The sequence below is a fragment of the Syngnathus leptorhynchus genome, chromosome 14 (assembly GCF_054491065.1).
Source record: "Syngnathus leptorhynchus isolate UIUO chromosome 14, UIUO_Slep, whole genome shotgun sequence".
Classification (NCBI taxonomy): Eukaryota; Metazoa; Chordata; class Actinopteri; order Syngnathiformes; family Syngnathidae; genus Syngnathus; species Syngnathus leptorhynchus.
The window spans coordinates 3084312-3103314 of record NC_141208.1 but is presented as its reverse complement, the minus strand read 5'-3'; the positions used below and the strand labels follow the sequence as shown (position 1 = coordinate 3103314).

At 46.4% G+C, this 19003-nt stretch overlaps 4 protein-coding genes across 8 annotated transcripts in view; 2 read left to right on the top strand and 2 right to left on the bottom strand.

Annotated features, from left to right (window-relative positions):
- The first annotated feature begins 1634 nt into the window (after window positions 1-1634).
- scp2a (sterol carrier protein 2a) lies at window positions 1635-5721 on the top strand. The gene is made up of 16 exons (XM_085930302.1): window positions 1635-1752; window positions 2327-2384; window positions 2460-2531; window positions 2649-2780; window positions 2953-3017; window positions 3096-3222; window positions 3289-3352; window positions 3430-3516; window positions 3605-3755; window positions 3822-3969; window positions 4114-4221; window positions 4423-4579; window positions 4650-4746; window positions 4889-5018; window positions 5080-5159; window positions 5264-5721. Exons 1-16 carry the CDS (start codon window positions 1699-1701, stop codon window positions 5357-5359), a joined length of 1626 nt encoding a protein of 541 aa, XP_085786428.1. The 5' UTR covers window positions 1635-1698; the 3' UTR covers window positions 5360-5721.
- Window positions 5574-13519, bottom strand: slc1a7a (solute carrier family 1 member 7a). The gene is made up of 11 exons (XM_085930300.1): window positions 13379-13519; window positions 12036-12115; window positions 10457-10672; window positions 9339-9381; window positions 8954-9185; window positions 8772-8871; window positions 8408-8641; window positions 8135-8329; window positions 7336-7470; window positions 7111-7210; window positions 5574-7047 (listed from the first exon to the last, which is right to left on the bottom strand). Exons 1-11 carry the CDS (start codon window positions 13517-13519, stop codon window positions 6781-6783), a joined length of 1743 nt encoding a protein of 580 aa, XP_085786426.1. The 3' UTR covers window positions 5574-6780.
- The window catches only part of LOC147045997 (uncharacterized), an 11710-nt gene continuing 6167 nt past the window's right edge, over window positions 13461-19003 (bottom strand). The window contains exons 1-4 of one of the 5 annotated variants that reach the window (XM_085930304.1): window positions 18626-19000; window positions 18181-18410; window positions 17652-18045; window positions 13589-13736 (exon numbers count right to left, since the gene is read on the bottom strand). In XM_085930304.1, coding sequence (XP_085786430.1) covers window positions 13619-13736; window positions 17652-18045; window positions 18181-18343 — 675 coding nt within the window. In that variant the 5' untranslated portion in view covers window positions 18344-18410; window positions 18626-19000 and the 3' untranslated portion in view covers window positions 13589-13618. The other 4 variants (XM_085930306.1, XM_085930305.1, XM_085930308.1 and 1 more) reach the window with 4 other exon arrangements.
- LOC147045999 (protein shisa-like-2A) lies at window positions 15710-16481 on the top strand. Its single transcript, XM_085930311.1, has 3 exons — window positions 15710-15888; window positions 16073-16215; window positions 16306-16481. The coding sequence occupies exons 1-3, from the start codon at window positions 15710-15712 to the stop codon at window positions 16479-16481; spliced, it is 498 nt and encodes a 165-aa protein (XP_085786437.1).

The window sequence follows — 19003 nt, the reverse complement described above, 5'->3', positions numbered from 1 at the left end:
CATTTTCAAGTGTACCTAATCACAGGCCACTTCATTAGGGAAAAATCATGGTCAAAATTTAAATGAAAGTGAAAAGTGCCACACCCAAACAACCCCCCACTTTCTGATTGGCTGGTTGATCTGTGACGTCACTTGGACACAGGTGTATCTAATTACAGGTAATTAGGGAAAAAGTTTAACTGAAAGTGAAAAGTGCCACACCCGCCCTCACCCCCACTTTCTGATTGGCTGGTTGATCTGTGACGTCACTTGGACACTCCATTAGGTACACCACCATTTTCAGGTGTACCTAATAACAGGCCACTTCATTAGGGAAAAATCATGTTCAAAATTTAAATGAAAGTGAAAAGTGCCACACCCAAACAACCCCCCACTTTCTGATTGGCTGGTTGATCTGTGACGTCACTTGGACACAGGTGTATCTAATTACAGGTAATTAGGGAAAAAGTTTAACTGAAAGTGAAAAGTGCCACACCCGCCCTCACCCCCACTTTCTGATTGGCTGGTTGATCTGTGACGTCACTTGGACACTCCATTAGGTACACCACCATTTTCAGGTGTACCTAATAACAGGCCACTTCATTAGGGAAAAATCATGGTCAAAGCTTAAATGAAAGTCAAAAGTGCCACACCCGCCCTCACCCCCACTTTTTGATTGGCTGGTTGATCTGTGACGTCACTCGGACATTCATTAGGTACACCGCCGTTTTCAGGTTCGTTCGCGAAGATTCACGAGTGAGTGACAGACAGCGTTGCTGCTATGCCAGCCGACACACGTTATGCCGACATTGATGTTTTAATTTTTTATTTGTTGGATTGTAGTTGATGGTATTATACCGAATGTGTTTGTGTTTGAATAAAAGGTTGAAAAAAAATCCTTTATGCAGACATTTGTTATTTGGGGGGACACCAATTCATATAACAAGGTAAAACACATAGGTATTGTCATATAAAGCATTTTTGCATGTCTGATTTTTGTTTTAATTCGCAAATATAAAAACAAGGAATAAAACATCAGACAAGTTTTAACATAAATGTTTATTAAAATAATAAGAAGAATAAAAGCAAATTTCAAACCAGCAATCTAATGTGAAATTGCAGTAGATTTATTGGCCAACAATATTTAGGCGTATATATATATGCATACACATTATTTAAAAACTACTATAAGTGTTATAAAATAAAGATTACCCAAAGAGAAGCATAATCTCCCCGGTTTTTACATAACGGCGCATCCCTTCATATGATATGCACTGACGTCACACGCCATTATTGTTTGGGTGGCAAAAAGTCTCGTCCGCTGCCACTAGACTCGTGAGGATGGTGGCCTGGGTGGACTAAGAAAGCCGCAAGAGATAAAATGCTAAAAAATGCTCCAGTCCGCCGCTTTTCGCTACCCAAGCAAACAGTCGGCCGGTCTGTGACGTCACGTGCATATCCTCCATTGACGACTCGTTGGTGAACGGGAAGTGACGTCATTTTCTTCTTCGTTTTGGTTATGGCGAGGTGGCACCAGCTTCAATACGCATTACCGACGCCTACTGGTTGAAATCATATGAACTGAAAAAAGAAGGAATCACGTGATTCGTTCACTCTCGTTCACTGAAAAGAGTCGTTCTTATGAACGAATCGTTCACTCACGAGCCAACACTATTCCGATGCTCGACTGACAGCTCACACAACAACAATCATCCAACTATGGCGCCTGCAAGCCAAAATCGCGTGTTTGTCATCGGAGTTGGCATGACCAAGGTAAATGAAATCGAAGCTGCTGGACTCTTTGTAACAGTGTGAGCGACTGTTCAACACTATTGCTGTAGTGTGTACCCTTGACTAAGTACCAAGTACTAAGTCGTACTCTCTAACCATGAGAAGAGCGTTTGCAAGATTATCTGACAAAATGAGCCCATACCGATCCATATTAATTTTATTTGGTGCTCATGGCTGTTTGAACTTTTGCGAGTTTTGTTTTCGTCTTAATAGATGTTGCTATTCGGTAGTTATGTAACTGTCTCAGTCCATAGTTCATGTCAATGCAAAATGTGTGTAAAGGGTCATTTGACCCCTGCCCTCCCTTTGAAACGCTGTCAAAGATTGTCTTGAGTGAACTCAATCTTCTTATGGCTGAATTACCTGTGGTTGAATTCTTACAGTTTTATTCTTTTGTAATTTTGGCCACATTTAAGCATTAAATGTGTTCCTTTAATCTGCTTTTTATTTCTTTAGTTTGCAAAGTGTTGCACCAAAATTCAGTTTTATAATTAAGCATTCAATCATAGAGTCAAACATGCTTGTGTTTTTTTACGTACGTATGTTTTTGTTGCAGTTTGACAAGCCCGGAGCCCGAGGCGACTATGACTACCCTGACATGGCCAAGGAAGCGGGTGCTTATTCAAACAGAATTTGGACATTGCTCAGCCATTCACAAGAATATGGCAATACGTTATTATTTTTTTCAGGTGAAAAGGCTCTTGCGGATGCCGGAATCCCATACTCTGCAATCCAGCAAGCCTGTGTGGGATATGTCTATGGTAACGCATATCAGGAATCAAGGGTGTCAGCCATAATGCCGAAAAGCTTTTCTTGACCTTGTACCAAAAAATGTTCATCTGATTCACCTTTTCCTCCCCTTGCCGTTTGTGTCTTAGGCGACTCTACGTGTGGTCAGAGGGCCATTTACCACAGCCTGGGCCTGACCGGCATCCCCATCATTAACGTCAATAATAATTGCTCCACCGGCTCCACTGCCCTCTACATGGCACGGCAGATGATCCGAGGAGGTGAGTTAAGCAAGACGTTCTGCAACGTCTTGTTTTCTGGCATCATCTCCAGGTGGACTGGTGGAATAAATGCTAAGTCAAGGTACCACAAATGTTTGTGTGAATATGACAGATGGGCATCAAATAGGCTGATTATAAAAAAATAAGCTCCTCAAAGATTTTTTTGCTTTAGGTCTTTCTGATTGTGTGCTTGCACTTGGATTCGAAAAGATGGAGAGGGGCTCTTTGTCCTCTAAGGTAAAAAACAACAACAACAAAAAACATTCAAACTTTCAACATATTTACCACTCAAGTTTTCATGTTTTCTTCTCCCAGTACATGGACAGGACCAGTCCCATGGACAAACACATGGAGGTGATGATCAACCGTTACGGGATGGTGGGTGCTCCGCCAGCTGCGCAGATGTTCGGCAACGCCGGCAGGGAACACATGGAGAAATATGGTAGCGCCGGCATTTTAGGAAGGATGACCGCAACGCTCCATTGTGTCTAAGCGGGCTCATTTGCAGGCACTAAACCGGAGCACTTTGCCAAGATCGCCTGGAAAAATCACAAGCATTCTACCAACAACCCGTGCGTTACAACACTACGTACTCAATGCATTTAGGAGGTCGCTAGCACTAAGCTAACAATGGTCCTTTTATGTGTAGTTATTCTCAGTTCCAAGATGAATACACACTGGAGCAGGTCATGAACTCAAGGAAGGTCTTTGAATATTTGACTCTTCTGCAGTGCTGGTAAAGATACTCCCATTCGTTCGTTCATTCCATTTTTGTCGAGAAGGAATAAAAATAAAAGCATCTTATCGTCTTTTTTTTTTTTTAGCCCTACATCAGATGGAGCCGGTGCTGTAGTTTTGGCAAGTGAAGACTTTGTCAGGCGCCACCGTCTGGAGAAACAAGCGGTGGAGATCCTGGCCCAAGAGATGGTGACCGACCTGAACACCACTTTTGACGAAAACAGTTGCATCAAGATGGTGAGAAGGTGCTATGGTAGCGCCAGAAATGGCACCGTGCAATGATGACGCGCTCCGGCCGTTCAGGTGGGCTACGATATGTCACGAGTGGCGGCCCAAAAGTGTTTCCAAGCGGCGGGTCTGCAGCCTGCCGACGTCGACGTCGTGGAGCTGCACGACTGCTTCTCTGCTAACGAGCTCATCACCTACGAGGCCCTGGGACTCTGCCCCGAAGGTACAAATCACAATTCCAGCAGGATGAAACTTGAAAATGATTAATATGAACCAAGAAAGCCCAGGCAGATGCCATGGAAATAAATAGCCAGCTTTTAAGATCTCCGCTTGTTGATTGCACATTGGTTGTTTTTCCTCTGGACAGGTAAAGGAGCAGAGCTGATTGAGCGAGGGGACAACACGTATGGCGGCAAGTACGTGATCAACCCCAGCGGTGGTCTCATCTCCAAAGGACATCCTTTAGGAGCGACAGGTACATTTATCATTTTGTACAGATGTCAAAGTTTAAACAAACAGTCCTGTCGATGGCCGCTAGATGGCGTGCGTCCCATCCTATTGGAGCAGTCCTTGCTGGTGCAGAAGTCTTTACAGGAACCACTTGATATTTTAAGCCTTTCCGATAAGAAGTGGTGGATGCACAAAAAAGCCCTCATGTGTGCTCATCTTCTACCAGGGTTGGCCCAGTGTGCCGAGCTCTGCTGGCAGCTCCGAAGTCAGGCCGGCAGGAGGCAAGTCCCGGGTGCAAAGGTGGCCTTGCAGCACAACATTGGCTTGGGAGGAGCCGTGGTGGTCGCGCTGTACAGGATGGGATTCACACAGGAGCTCAGCCGGTACGAGAGAATTTCTCAGTATCCCTACCACACAATTTGTTTGAGTCAAGGGTTATTTTTGCTTCTTCAGTTCCCACGTGGGCGCAGTGGCTACAAGTGCGAGCAATGACTTGGAGGCCTTTAAATCATACGCCGTCTTCAAGGAGATTGAAACACATCTGCAGGAGGTATGGCGAGCATTGGACTTGATGGTTTGGTCTGGCTTCCTCCACTCAACAAAATGTCGTTTTGTTCCTTGACGATCTTTCTCCAAGCATGAATGGAATGATTTGAAGATTGTTTCAGGGCAGCTTTTTTGTCCTCTTGCAGGAAGGAGCAAATCTAGTCAAGAAGGTTGGCGGCGTGTTTGCATTCCAAGTGAAAGACGGACCCAATGGCAAGGAGGCCACATGGTTTGTGGATGTGAAGAATGGAAATGGTTGCGTCACCAATCAAGCAGGTATTACACTGCAGCTTCAATGCATTTTTTTTTTGTGTCCAATGTGGGTCATTGTTTTCAGGCACCAAGGCTGACTGCACCTTGACCATGAGTGATCAAGATCTACTGGAGCTAATGACGGGAAAATTGAATGCTCAAACGGTATGTTCCAGAACTGTTGTCGGTCCCGTGGCTGTGAATAGACGATTTCTTAGTTGTACATCTGTCAAAGTCAAGTGTTCTCCACTGAACGTATTTCTCCTCAGGCGTTTTTCAAGGGCAAGTTGAAGATTACTGGGAATATGGGCATGGCTATGAAGCTTCAGAACCTTCAGGTGGCACCAGGAAAGGCCAAGCTGTGATTACCAATGGACCTTGGAATTGAATTCTTTCTGACAGACACCAGTAGCGATGTGCGCGCTTAGATCGAGTCTAGCTACAAAGCCTTAATGTGCACCTTTGCAGGTGGTGGGTGGGTGACCTTGACATGTGCAAAAATCTACAACATGTTAGAAAGCAGCAGCAATCTGACCACATTATAATAAATCATGGAAAATGGAACTACTTAAAAGAAAAGTTGATTAACTACTCACTTAAAATGAAATCATCTGTTTTAACCACGCCAATGACATACATTTGCCTTTTGTAATTACGACTAAGTCAAACATATTTCATTCTGTAAACGCTGTATTCTGCTGTTTAATAAACACCAGTCATTTCTCAATATGTGTGAGTTGTTTTCTTCCGCAGGGTGCCACAAACAATTCAACCCTCAAAACACCAAATTCAAATGCAATGCAAAGGTTAGGGTTGAATAAGGGGGTAAAAAAACAAAAAATCATCAACTAACTAATAACATCTATAACTAGATGTCATCAAAATGGAAATGCCAACCGATTCAAAGGCAATTTGTTGTTAAGTGGTTGTAGTCTAGAAACGCTGTCTTTTTTTTTTTTTTTTATTCTAACAAGTAAACCATTTATGGTAAGTGAAATATATATTTAAAAAAAAAAAAGACAAACTAATTAACGTAAGTCAATTTAATGTTAATGTTTTTGTTTGAGTTAATTTGTTAGTTGATATGCAAAAATCTTCCCCGTGCACCGTCTGCCAGGTCCAGATTGTCAACCCCCACCCACCTTCTTGACTTACTTGTCCCCGTGCCAAACGCAACGACATCCATTCTTTACACAAGGAGGTCAATCTCGGCGTGTTGCACAGTGTCAAGCCCGGCCGGCTTCTGCTCCAGATGGCGGTGGAAAGCAATTCTTGTCTGTCATCAAAATCAAACCTTGAGAGAATGGCACAGCTTCATACCGAATCATTAAGTTGTTTATCGTAGCGTACGTGCGATTCAAATATGGAAAAAGTCCATTTGTCTCAAACAGGTCGATACAATATATCACTGATGCTAGTGGTTTTATTTTTCCACAGTCCACAGAGGGATTGGGCAGATTTTTATAATTATCTCTGTTGTATTGCCTTCTTTGTCCTTTTGAGCTGACTCACCCTCGTATACAAAGAGCAACGGAACTGAAAAAGCCCAAAGCTGGCCTGGCAACCGGTATTCAATGTTAGGTGCGTACACTCACAGATACGCACGTGCTTATTAGAAAATAAAAATAAAAAAGTCTTTGTATTCTATTGGATTGTTCAACATGTGAGCGCATCGATTCACTTTGCACCTGTCTCTCTCTCGCTGGAGCCGTTTTACCTCAGTCGCATCGCGGGAGGACGGTGCCGGGCCGGCGTCCGAGCGTTGCCTCGCTGGCTCGGATGTCTTCTACACGTTGGTCTCCAGACCGTTGATGTCGATGGAGCAGTGCTCCTTGTCCCTATGGCCTCTCTTGTGGTGGGAGGAGTGAGCGTGTTTCTTCTTCTCCAGCGGTCGGATGCCTTCCTCCAGCTGGATCAGGCGGGCCACGTCCGGGGAAAGGTGCTCGTGCTTGCCGCCCGCCGGAGCCGCTTGGTAACAGCCGTTCTTCTGGTTCTGGTAGCTCATCATCTGCTGGATGCTGATCATGGGCTTGGTCTCGCAGATCAGCGGTACCTGGCGGAGGCCGTCACAATTTGAGTCTGGACAGATCCGTGCGCAAACGTTAGGGGCTCTCACCTGTTCGCCTTCTTTAATGAAATCTTTTCTGCAGATGTGAGCCATAATGCCCGTGGCCAGGGCATCGCCCATCACGTTGACCATGGTCCTGAATCGATCCCTGCGGGACATACGTCCAAACCCGTTTACCCGTTTGAGGCTTCCGAAACACGGTAAAAGTTTTAAGACGTGACTTGACTTTGTCAGTCCCGAGCCACGTCCACATGTTCCGTACTAAGCACTTACAAAGCCCAGTCGACAGCAATGATGAGACTGATGTCATCGGTAGGCAGACCGACAGAGGTCAGCACGATCACCATGGTAACCAGTCCAGCTTGTGGGATTCCTGCTGCACCGATGCTGGCTGCCGTGGCAGTAATGCTAAAAAAAAAAAAAGAAGAAGGCCCTTTTTATTCCAATGAAATATTTTAATTGCTTGTACAGTACATATGGCCATACGAAGATTTTACGGACGCAAAAGCACAAATTGCTCCACAGTTGTTTGCGTGAAGCTCTGTGGTCAGTAGCCAAACACCACGGGGAGAGGCAGGGAGGGGGAAAATTATTATGGTTCTGGCGTGACAGGAGAGATGAGTCATACAGGTCATACGGGTTTTACTGCCAGCCGAGGGATTACAAGCGCAGCCTGAAGCTATGGGCACAAGTCTGACTGCCTAATGTTATTACAAGAGGACATGCCATTAAATCAGAGAGACATAACTCCCCGTAACCCCCCCCCCCCCTTCCCCTCGGCCGGGCTGTTGTTTACCTGTTGCCAAGGTACAGAGTGTGCCACAGCGAGACAGTGCCTCGCTACTTTTTTGCGTGTCGCTGTGGCTTCCAGACTCGTTTGGCAGAAATCAGATCAGACTAAGAAGCTCACATGAGGCATAATCTGTGTGACATTTACATACAGTGAATGTGTACCTAGTAAATCCCCGTAATATTTTTAATCATTTAGAAAACTCAATATGTGATGTGATTAAGTCAGAAGCTGCGTGGGGGGGGGGGGGAGACACAAGTCGCGCTCTTTTGCTTTGCTTACCTAATGGTGATGATTTGTCCAAAGTCGAGTTCGTAGTTATTGACTTGGGCTATAAAAATGGCCGCCACAGCTTCGTAGAGCGCGGTGCCGTCCATGTTGATGGTGGCTCCTACGGGAAGCACGAAGCGAATGATGCGTCTGTCGATGTGGTTGTTTTCAAGGAGGCACTTGAAGGTGATAGGCAGCGTGGCAGAGCTGGTCAAAAACAACAAAAGACGTCATTTTACAAATCTTACAAATCGCGCGAATTTGTATAGCCTCGAGTAAAATTACCTGGAAGAAGTGGCCAAGGAAATAAGTAGGGCCTGCAGAATTCCTCGGATGTAAACAATGGGGCTCTTCTTGGTGATGAAGAAATACATGGCCGGCAGGATGAAAAGACCGTGTAGCACCAAGCCCATGACTACAGTGATGGCATAAAATCCCAGTTTTTTCCCCATGGCCGACGGATCGTCCATCTCCAAGATTTTCCCGGCCACCAGGAAAACGATACCGAAGGGGAAGTACCTAAGATTGAAGAGACACAAAGCAGCGCTTCAACGCCACTGACGACAAAAATCCATTCGAAGCGGACGCACTTAAGAAGGAGTTAAATCATTTCGGAGCGGGGGGGGGGGGGGGGGGGCGCGCTTCTTACCAGATGACGATGGCAACGATCTTGAGGACAGCTTCGTTCAAACTCTGACAGAAGTTGACCAAAGCGCTTCCGTTGGGCCCCATTCTCCCCAACATGATCCCTGCCAGAGAGCCAGAGGGTCACCCGGGTCCGAGCTGGACCGAGCGAGCGAATACGGGAGCAATCGGTGGCCGAGCGCTCACCCATGGTGGCGGAGAAAATGACAATGCCCAGCACGTTCATGCCCTCGCTCGTACCCGCCGACGTCTTCATGATGACGTCCGGCGGCGGCGTTAGATCCAGAGAAAAGTTCTGGACGTCGCTTCCGTTGTCGTCCTGGATGCCGTAGATGTAGACCCGCCGAGTGGTGGTCTCATCCAGGAGCTGAGCCACTGTCGGTTTGGGGATGAATTCAGGTTCTCTCCGGGTTCGATACTTGGGAGGCAGAAGAGGCGAAATTCAGACAACCCAAACACTGAGACGAAAAAATGTAAAGAAAAATCCGAAAATATTCAGCTGGCTGACGCCACTTTTTTTTTTTTTTAAAGAAAGTAAGAAAGTTCACGTTTGATTGGATCTCCAGCGTACCTGTTGAAATGTAGCTTGAACCAAGTTTGCCGGAAACATGTTGCTGTGGGAGAGAGAGAGAGCGAGGTTGGAAAATGTCTTCAAAGAAAGCACGTGAACTGTGAAGAGCCAAAATGACGGAGATTTTTGTTCAACGCCCTTGCTTTTTTCATATCCAACATGTTTTCCATCGGACTATTTTTGTACAATTCAACCCTGCAAGCTAAAAGGATCCTGGAGGCCACTCAAGTGCTTTTTACTTGAAGCACCAGATATAACAGCACCACTCCAAGAGTGGGACGGACAGGGCCACGTATCCTTCTGAGTTAAGCAATGAGAGGGTTAGGGTCGGACGATACAGCGTTGATAGTAACTAACCAGTAAGAGCGCCTTTCACGTCGTTCATTTTGCGTCCATGCAAACAAGGCTAATGCGCTCGTTTCATCCCGCCGACGTGATTAAGGATCCCCGATGTTACGAGCGCGATGCTCATTAGGCCAACTCACCACACACGCACGCACGCTGGGCCAAAGTCAGACACTCGGGGGCCATTTGCGAATGTACCGATATAGCACGGCCGCACGATAGATGATGAAGGCTTTAAAGAAGCTTTGGCAGATAAATCCAAAGCCCAGCTGGGCCAGAGCCCGTCAACGTCAGCGCCGTCATAATCGGCATCCGGTTCAATCGTATACGTTCGGTTCGTCCGTTTGTTGGTTCGGGTAAAGGCCAAATTGTTACGCTGTGATGCTGAAAATGACAAAACCGCTTCAATAAAAAATAAAAACCGGTTTTCTCCGAGATAAAAATCAATAAATAACTTCCCGTTGACTTGGTTTACGACGGCGGCGTGCCCGTTGACCTACTGTCACACTGACACAGTGGCTCTCGGGGCCGCCACAGCCAGACGGCCGGCCAGCCAGCGTTCACCTCAAACACACCGCGCTGGCTAATTAGCTTAGCACGTCAACCCGCTGACACACTTTCCTCAAGGATTTGCTGTGACTTTACTCGCCGAGCAGGTTTCACACAAACGCAGCTTCGGGAGTAAATTCCCGTTCGGGCCTCTCAAGGGATTTTCCGTGTCCCCGAGCGAGACCTTATCAATGGCTAAAGACGGCCCGGCGAGCGGCACCCACCGGATGAGATCCAGGAGAGCATCGGCCGAACTGGTCATGGGCTTCTTGCTCTCCTCCGAGTCCTCCTTCTGAGCAGCTCCTCCGGGGTGGATGATGTAGACCATGATGATGCCCACCACCACAGCAACAAAGGTGGTCCAGAGGTAGTAGGAGATGGTCATGATGCCCAGTCGACTGGAGCATTTGGCATCCAGGGCAGCCAGACCGGACATTAAACTAATCAAAGAGAAAGAGAGAGAAGAAAATGGATCTTTTAGATGGGAAAATTTATAATAACAATCATCAGGCTCTGTTTTCAGCCTTTCGGAACCTCGCTGGACTTGCGTGAACTTGTGGCGTTGGTTCTCTAGCACGCACGTGCACCTACGCACTTGAAAAGTTATGAGTGGGGATGCTGCCGCAAGAGTTTGAAGCATACGGCGCTCGTGCTCCATTGTGTCCCTTTGCTGAGCAAGAGCATTACAATAATCCCTTCTTTGAAATAGGGAAGGCACTCAAAACATTGTCCAAGGATATAAGGAGGATGAAGGGAGGGAGCGAGGTCACAAACAATCACTTTGCCTTTAGAAGCCACCTAGTAATAGAAAACAAGATCCAGCAATATCGTTTTCTCTTTCATTAAGGGAAAAATGATTCTCTGCATTTACGTACGATGATTGTTATGCATCTGTTCAATACTCCAAACTATGTACACCTAACTATACTTCATCTGGTTTCCTCTTTGGCTAGCGTGCAGATGGTTGGGAGGAAAAAAAAAAATAAAAGAATGGGGCCGGCCGGGGCGGACATTTCACCCCGAGATAAGCCGCGTCCAGCGGCTGATCTGCGCATCCTGAAGCGCCTGCTCTTCAGCTGCATTACGCATGTCATGGGAAAATGGCGCCCATATGCAAATAGAAGCAGCCAGACGGCGTGCGTAGTACGTTGCGGCCATCTTCCCTGCCCCGCCCAGCGCCTTGCTTATTATTTTTGATTATTTCCAGCGATGGCCATTTGACACCAAGCTGGCGTCCAGTCATTTCTAATGACAAACCAATGGGGTCACTCCTCCTTTGAAAAAGGAAGACACAAACGCACTGACACGACGAGACAGGGAGGGAGGGAGGCGGCCCAGATTAACTTCTCATCCAGACTTTGCTGGTGCATGTATTGTAAGTAGCTTATTGCACAAAGCGGCCTGCCGCACGTGTTAGCGGTGCGCTCGCTCACCTCATTTGTTTGGGAGTTTTCATTCCCAAAATAGTCCTCGGGGAGGGGAGTCAAGGTATGTTACACGCCAAGCAAAGTCACAAACACCACTCGCCCATCCCGTCAAGCGTTGGAATCGCTAAGTGTCTTTCCAATAGAAATAAGCGAGTCCAGATTCAAAGAAGATCTGGGACACAGATGGGCAGTGAGCGTCCCAACCGTCCATTGGCTACAAAAAGCCACCTTTATTACCCAGAAGGCTTTGAGCTCTTTTGATCCCTATTTGGATGTATCGCTCCGTTTAAAAAAAGAAAAAAATCCCACGATTGTTACGCAGAAGCCTTGTGCTCTTTTGATGGATGTATTGCTTGCCCGTCTCGCTCTGTCTTACCTGGAAACGACAAGCGGCAAGATGAGCATTTTCAACATCCTCATTAGGAGTTCTCCGGGAAATTGAAAGTACTTGACCTCCTGCAAGAAGAACAGACAAGAATGTCAAGCAATTGCTTTGACGTGGCGTACACGTTTTTACACAACGTTGCAGTCTCTCGAATTCGTCGCTCAACCGTATAGTTAGACTTTACACCGTTTTAACGGCTGCGCTCGGGCAGAACGGACACAGGAAAGTCGTGTGCGAGCAGTAAAAGCTTTTTCAGCCAGGATGGTGTCAGGGTCAAATGCTGTTTGTGTGTGTATGTGCTTGTGTACCTTGTGTCACAAGCGAGTGTATTCAGCATCTGTTGCCATAGAAACGCAAAGCAAGGTCATGACCTAATTGGATTTCTTCTTTTATTTCATTTCTATTATATATATATATATATATATATATATATATATATGTGTGTGTGTCGGTATGTTATGTATATATCAATTAAAAATTAGGTCTGTCGCTGAAACATGTTTTCAATGAAGGTGATTCATCAGATTTGAAGTTGCAAACACACAACCCCACTCTCTGGGCGAGCAAGAGTGCACAAATAAGAGCAGAGAATTAATCACATTCAGTGGATAATAGAGGAACACACGCTAATGGAATCTTTAAAAAAAAAAAAAAAAAGTCTTAGCACATACAGCACATATATAGCACATATACCTTCAGTGCTTTGAAAGGGGCCTTATGAATAAATAGTATGATTATGATAAATAAAATGACTGCTAATAGTCAGAATCATAATACAAGACTATTTGCTAACATTTTTCTTTGTGTGTGTGTGTGTGTGTGTGTGTGTGTGTGTGTGTGTGTGTGTGTGTGTGTGTGTGTGTCCGACTACTGTTGCTAATAAGCCGGTGAAAGATTCAGGGCGCACGCTAGTGGTTGAATGACGTCAGATTTGAACCTTTGACGGAGAAGTATAGTGGGTCAACACATTTTTGACAAACTGTTTCTTCCGTGGGTGTCAGTTGTAAGCGGCGCAGCCGTATGCCACCTTCTCAATTCTCGTCCGACGGTCGCCCCTTTCTGACTTATGGGAATTATACAAGTGAACATGACGGTCTGTTGTTGACCTGATGTCACTGTGGAGTGATTGAACACTAATCTCGCCAGCCCAGCGGGAATCCCGATTCATAGTCGTGTCCCGCAATGCAATGGGTGAGGCCGACGGGAAGGTTTCTACCCTCAATTTGGAGCAATCTAACCTCTGGGCGCTTCGAAATGTTTTCCTAGACCGAGTAACGGAGGCTATAGTAGGTGCGTGGCGTCGTGTCGGGGCTGACGATGAAGCGGCGACTGACCTGTTCGGACAGCTGCTTGCCTCTCAGGAAGAAGCCGAGCAGGCAGCCAATGACCACGGCCAGTACGGACAGGATGAGGAGACCGTTCTGCTTGCAGACATTCTTGACCCGCCCCCATACCTCCTCCAACGCCACGGCCATCCTCAGCCCTTCTTCCTAAAGCCGCTGGGGTCCTGACTGCAACTTTGGAGAGCCCCTGGCCACCTCACAGAGCACAAAATGTCCACCAAAGTCGATTATTCATCCATACGGAGCCCGCTGGACGGTCGGCCACCTGTCCGACGTGCTGACGTGCAACATGCAGCGCAGTGAGTGGAGGCGGGCAGGTAGGCAGGTCAAGAAGTGACCTATGTCCAAACTAGTTGGGATGAAAGAAAAGTGAGAAATGAGGAAGGGGCGGCGTGAAAATGGGCCGTGCCGAAAGCGAGCCGCGTCCGTCCCGGGATATTCCGCATGAGACTGAGTGGCAGCAGCGCACAGACAATCTCTCCGTCAATCACCTCTCGCTGATCTGACGGCCTCGCCCCCGCCCCGTCCTTCCACTCTTCCCGGTGGCCGACAGAGGGCCCTGCCCTACCCTGCCCTGTCCGCCTGCAACAGCTGGTGCCATTGTTAATACGAGCATCCTATTAGGCCGTGCTGCGCGACTCCCATAAAGCCGGATTACGGGACTCTCTCGACAATTGGACAGCGGATTGATTGGTGAAGGCCATACAAATCAAATGCCGAAAAGGTGAGTCTCACACTCATAGTTCAGTGAGCCATCTAGCTGATCCATCTATTCATCTATATACACACACGTACATAGAGCCATACGTGTGTATATATGGAAGTATACAAATAGGTGTACATATACGTATGTTTTATATATATATATATATATATATATATATATACACACACACACACACACACACGTGTATATATACACGTATATATATATACGTATATATATATATATATATACGTATATATATATATATGTGTGTATATATATACCTATATATGCATAGGTATATGTATACAACTGGGTATACGTACACCTATATGTATGCATACACGTATACAAATAGGTATACCTATACGTATACATGTAGGTATACATATAGGTAAATATAGATGTTACCTATATGCATACGTATACATATATGTATATTTAAATATATACCTATATGCATGATATACATTACGGACACCTATACATATGTACACTTATATTCATACATACATACAGTATATAGGTATACATTATATACATATACGTATACATACACATATATACAGTATACAGTTCCATACATATAAATATACACATATATACAGATAGCCCTATACAAACCTTTATCGTCAATGCTACATGACGGAAGGAAAACGTAATCTGAGTAACTACAGCCATAACAACAAATGCACGCATACAACAAACATCGCATTTAATTGTCCTCCATAAGAGCGTAACAGGCTTTCATATGATGGATGATATTATTCTAATTGTAATCCCAGATGTCGCATCTGCTGCTGCTGCTGCCTAATCTCTGCCAAAGATGTCTGCAGGACACACAAACACATACACACACGAGGCCACAATGCATGCACCAGGCACTCAAATCTGGAAAGGCGCAAACAGAAACAAAAAGCAGCCATCGTCATTTATTACAAGAGGTCATCGACCGTGTGGATTAAAAGTGATATACGTTTATGGCGAGAGCTATCTGAGGAAAACGTAGTAGCGTTTGTGAACCGCCGTCAAATAATCCCCTTTCTTCTGCCAATTTTTTTTTTCCTCTTTCTGGATTGGACTCAGAGATAATCCGGGATTAGAGCGAGCTGTTCGTTCTGGTCTTCTCCTCGTTATACATTATGATAGCTAGACATGTTGGACACTCAAAGTTCATTGACTGTCAAGCGTAAGATGTTACCTAAGGAAAATGCCGGCGAGCATGGCATCGGTGAACCCCCGGTCTCCACCCTTTCGTCAGTGGAGGGGTCCAAGGTTCGCTACTTCAGCGAGTATTTCAGCATTGCTTGCTTTTTGTTGAGAATGATGAAAATGCCGTAATCCTGCTTTTTACGCCAACAGAAACGACGGACAGCTGTAGGTTCACTTGATATCACGTATATATCTTTGGGCAGGATTATTGAAGGAAAACAAGGATTTGAGAGACAGAGGGAGGGATGGAGGAAGGGAGGGAGGGCGGGAGGGAGAGAGAGAGAGAGAGAGAGATTGGCTCCCATCCCCGGGTCCCTCGGCGAGCACTTGATTATTTACTACGCCCAGTGCACCTGTGGAGCGCGCAAGTAACGCCGGCTGCCTTTCCCATCGTCCGTGTCAGCATGAGTGCCGAATGCAGCAGCTACGTCAGCACGGACGCCGTGTCGGTGGCCGCTTTCTCCTGCCCCAAAGCGGGAAACGCGGCCGCCCGCTTCTGTTGCGGATTTAACGATTTGAAGTACTGCTGCGATGACCCCAACAGCTTTTATCCCCACGACTACGCTTACATGTGGTGGCTGAGGTAATTAGATAAGCCTTTGTCTTCTTTGCATTGCAACTTTTTCCACTGATGAAAAAGAATCCTATTATTTTTTGGGTTCTATCAGAGAAGGAACGACTTTGTTGAAATTGCTAATTGCCTGCTATCAGACAAGACTACTGTGTACTTTTCTCTTCCTGTCACGCATCTTTTCCTCTCCTCTCAGTATTTGGGCTCTTGTTGGCCTGTCTTTTGCAGCGGTGGTCCTTCTCGCCTTCCTCATCACAGTCTGCGTGCTTTGCTATCTCTTCATCACCACTAAACCGAGTTGTCGTGACAACAACATACCCTTACGAGCGCCGCCGCCGGGTGAGAGCGTGTCTCCCCTTTCCCCTTCAAAAATGGGAGTTGGCACGGCGCTCGGTATTCACTGAAGGGCTTTTCCTTCCACTTTGCCAGCAGGTGAGCTCCAGCAGGGGTCCGGTCTGAGCGGAGCGGCGGGCGCCTCCGGTCCGCAGGGGTTCCGAAAGTACTTCACCAGCAGGAAATTGCATGCGGAAAACCAACCCCAAGATCCCGAGCGTCTGTTCCAGAGGTGTTTCACGGCGACGGTTCGAGCCGAGAGTCCGTCGTAATTTTCTTTTCCAAATTTCACCCCATCCCTTCCGATCCAAGAGTTGCCAGGCCACGGCGCACGACGACACCGCTCGAATGTTCCCTTATCGCGCTTGAAACGGGCCAGATGAATTTCCAGAGTTGCTTGAATTCAGCTCAGTTTGACTTTGCTCTCATTTTGCTCTGGAGAGCTGTGACGGTTCTTGACAAAATTACATCATTGTATGTTATTCTTTGAAATGACACCCAAGCCGTCGGTGATTGGAATCCAAGTGGTCGTGACTCAAGCTCCCATTTCTGCCTTCAGCTTTTTTTTTTTTTTTTTTTTTTTTTGCCGTGATTGCGGCATTGTCACGGAAACACACAATGTTCCGATCGACTGACGAGAAAAATAACTGCAAAGGATGAAATACAACATATGTATGTACCAATTAGTGGCGTTTATTATGGTGTTTGTGTGGCGGTCATCGCGGTCGATAATACGTAAGGCTCGTGTGGTTCGTTCCCGTTTGTCCGTCGTGACGCTCGGTGTCTCAGCGGAAAAGACGCAAATGACTTTTCTGCAAAATGTATTGTACATGCTGTTCTTGCTTCATTGGCAATTTGCGGACGGCCGCAAGAATACAATGTCTTCATTTCTACTCGTATTGGATCCTCCTGAGATTGTGTCCGTATTTGAAAACGGGAATGTTGATTGGGGTCGCGGTGAACACAGCCGCAAGGACACTCGTGCCTGCCTGGCCTTGTGCTCCTTTCGCGGTCATCTTAGAAAGGTTGTCAATAAATTTAAGTTCTCAAAACCAAAGACCTTGTTGAGCCAAAGCAAATAATCTGTGCTGTTCCTAATCACCCACTGGCTTTTGTATTCGCTTTCTCGTTTGCTACTTTCACAAATGGTAATTGTGAGATTTCCATTTCAGTTTGAAATAAAACAATTCAGATTCATCCATTGACCTCGGTTGACTCTTTAAGGAAACGTCTCCTGCGTGTTGATTGAAAATTAAGTGTCTATGACATGAATCTCTATTTCTTGAAATCAATCAGCTGTCCTACATGTTTTATATTGCTTTTTTTTTTTTTTTTTTTTTTTTTTTTTTTTATATCCCACTGCCAACCATAACATGGCGGCACTATTTTATTGGACACTAAATATGAATAGAAGGAAAAGAAGTTCATGGCTGTAGGCTCACCCGATGGTGAACTGCAAGTCATCATCATCTTCATCATCGTCGCTGTCCTCCATCCCGTAGTCCCGTCCTTCTCGTTCGGCCCGTTCTTTCTCACCGGCTTGGATGTAGTTATCTTCGATGAAGCCGTCGTCATCGTCGTCGTCCCGCGGCGCGCATCCGGCCGCTCCCACTCGAGCCGACACGCTGCTGGGGAAGGACGCGTCGTCCGGGCCGTACTGGCTCAGCCCGTCGGCCTCCTGCAGCAACGAGTGTCGGTAGCTGGCCAGGAAGCGACGCAGGATGCGGAACTTGACCGCCATTACGATGACCAGCGAGAGTGTAATGGCCGCCGCCAGCGCCACCGCCAGATAGGAAAAGTGCGTCGAGGGCGAGCCACCGTCCTGGACGCCCACATCTGAGGATAGGACAAAAATGTTTGCTTCAAAACAATACACGATTACGCAAACAAGATTCTTGTAAAGGGCCGGTTAGAGCTCAAAGTTCGGGAACACTTCTTGTAAAATGAGCACGGCCGACTTTAACGAGGTACCTCGAGCGTCGCTGGCGTTACCGTTGGAGACATCCTTCATCAGAAGGCGTCTCGGAGAAAGAGACTCGTCTTCCCGTACGCTCGCACAATGCGCTTTTCTGATGGCGCTTTCACAAAAGAACATGAGCACGATGAAGATGCTGCCGCTGGGCCCCTGGAACATTTCTCCAGACTGTGATGAAGCTTATTCACACCAAATGATGCTTTTCTCAGAATGCCTCAGCTCTTTCCTTCCAATCGCCCAAATGAAGAAAGTGAGAAGACATTAAAAGGACACTGCTTGAAATACAAACACAGTTTAATGGGAAAATGAGTCGGTTTAACGCCAAAACCAGCAAACTGTTCAAAGAGGAAACTTATCAAAATGTTAAATGTCATCTAGGAAATGTTTTTGTCCGCACCCCACACACATAGTAACAATCCAAAGCGATGAGCCAAAACTTACCGAGTCGACACGGCTATTCTCAAAGTTGCTACTTTGGTCTGTTAAGCGTCGCTACTTTGGGCTCTTGCTTTTCCTGCTCTCCCGTTTTGCCTTCCGGGAGTGGGCAAAGGTTAGCTCAACGTCAGTCTTTCTTCACTGTGCCGTACCCACTAGGCGGCAAGTGTTAATGAATAACGTCGTTTGCATTTGTGCTTTGTTAATGTCCCGTTGTTTTGCTTCTGCAAAAGCAAAATGCCACAATTTGCCGAAGGGAAGTAGAAAAGCCAACGTTGGATGGACTTTGTATATCGCGGCTTTCACTTCTCGCCAAACACGAGTGATGCTTGCTTGCTTGCTTGGAGCGTCTCATATCAGGCTGGTTCTGGTTCTGCTGGAGCC

Coding starts and splice junctions, on each gene's coding strand:
- slc1a7a (XM_085930300.1), bottom strand. CDS start 13,519: ATGGCCGTGGCGTTGGAGGAGGTATGGGGGCGGGTCAAGAATGTCTGC. Junction 8,872..8,953: donor CATTTTCTCCGCCACCATGG/GTGAGCGCTCGG, acceptor GCTCTCTGGCAG/GGATCATGTTGGGGAGAATG. Junction 7,471..8,134: donor GGACAAATCATCACCATTAG/GTAAGCAAAGCA, acceptor TTTTTTTTTTAG/CATTACTGCCACGGCAGCCA.
- scp2a (XM_085930302.1), top strand. CDS start 1,699: ATGGCGCCTGCAAGCCAAAATCGCGTGTTTGTCATCGGAGTTGGCATG. Junction 3,517..3,604: donor TTGACTCTTCTGCAGTGCTG/GTAAAGATACTC, acceptor TTTTTTTTTTAG/CCCTACATCAGATGGAGCCG. Junction 3,756..3,821: donor AAAACAGTTGCATCAAGATG/GTGAGAAGGTGC, acceptor CCGGCCGTTCAG/GTGGGCTACGATATGTCACG.
- LOC147045999 (XM_085930311.1), top strand. CDS start 15,710: ATGAGTGCCGAATGCAGCAGCTACGTCAGCACGGACGCCGTGTCGGTG. Junction 15,889..16,072: donor GCTTACATGTGGTGGCTGAG/GTAATTAGATAA, acceptor CTCTCCTCTCAG/TATTTGGGCTCTTGTTGGCC. Junction 16,216..16,305: donor CTTACGAGCGCCGCCGCCGG/GTGAGAGCGTGT, acceptor CCACTTTGCCAG/CAGGTGAGCTCCAGCAGGGG.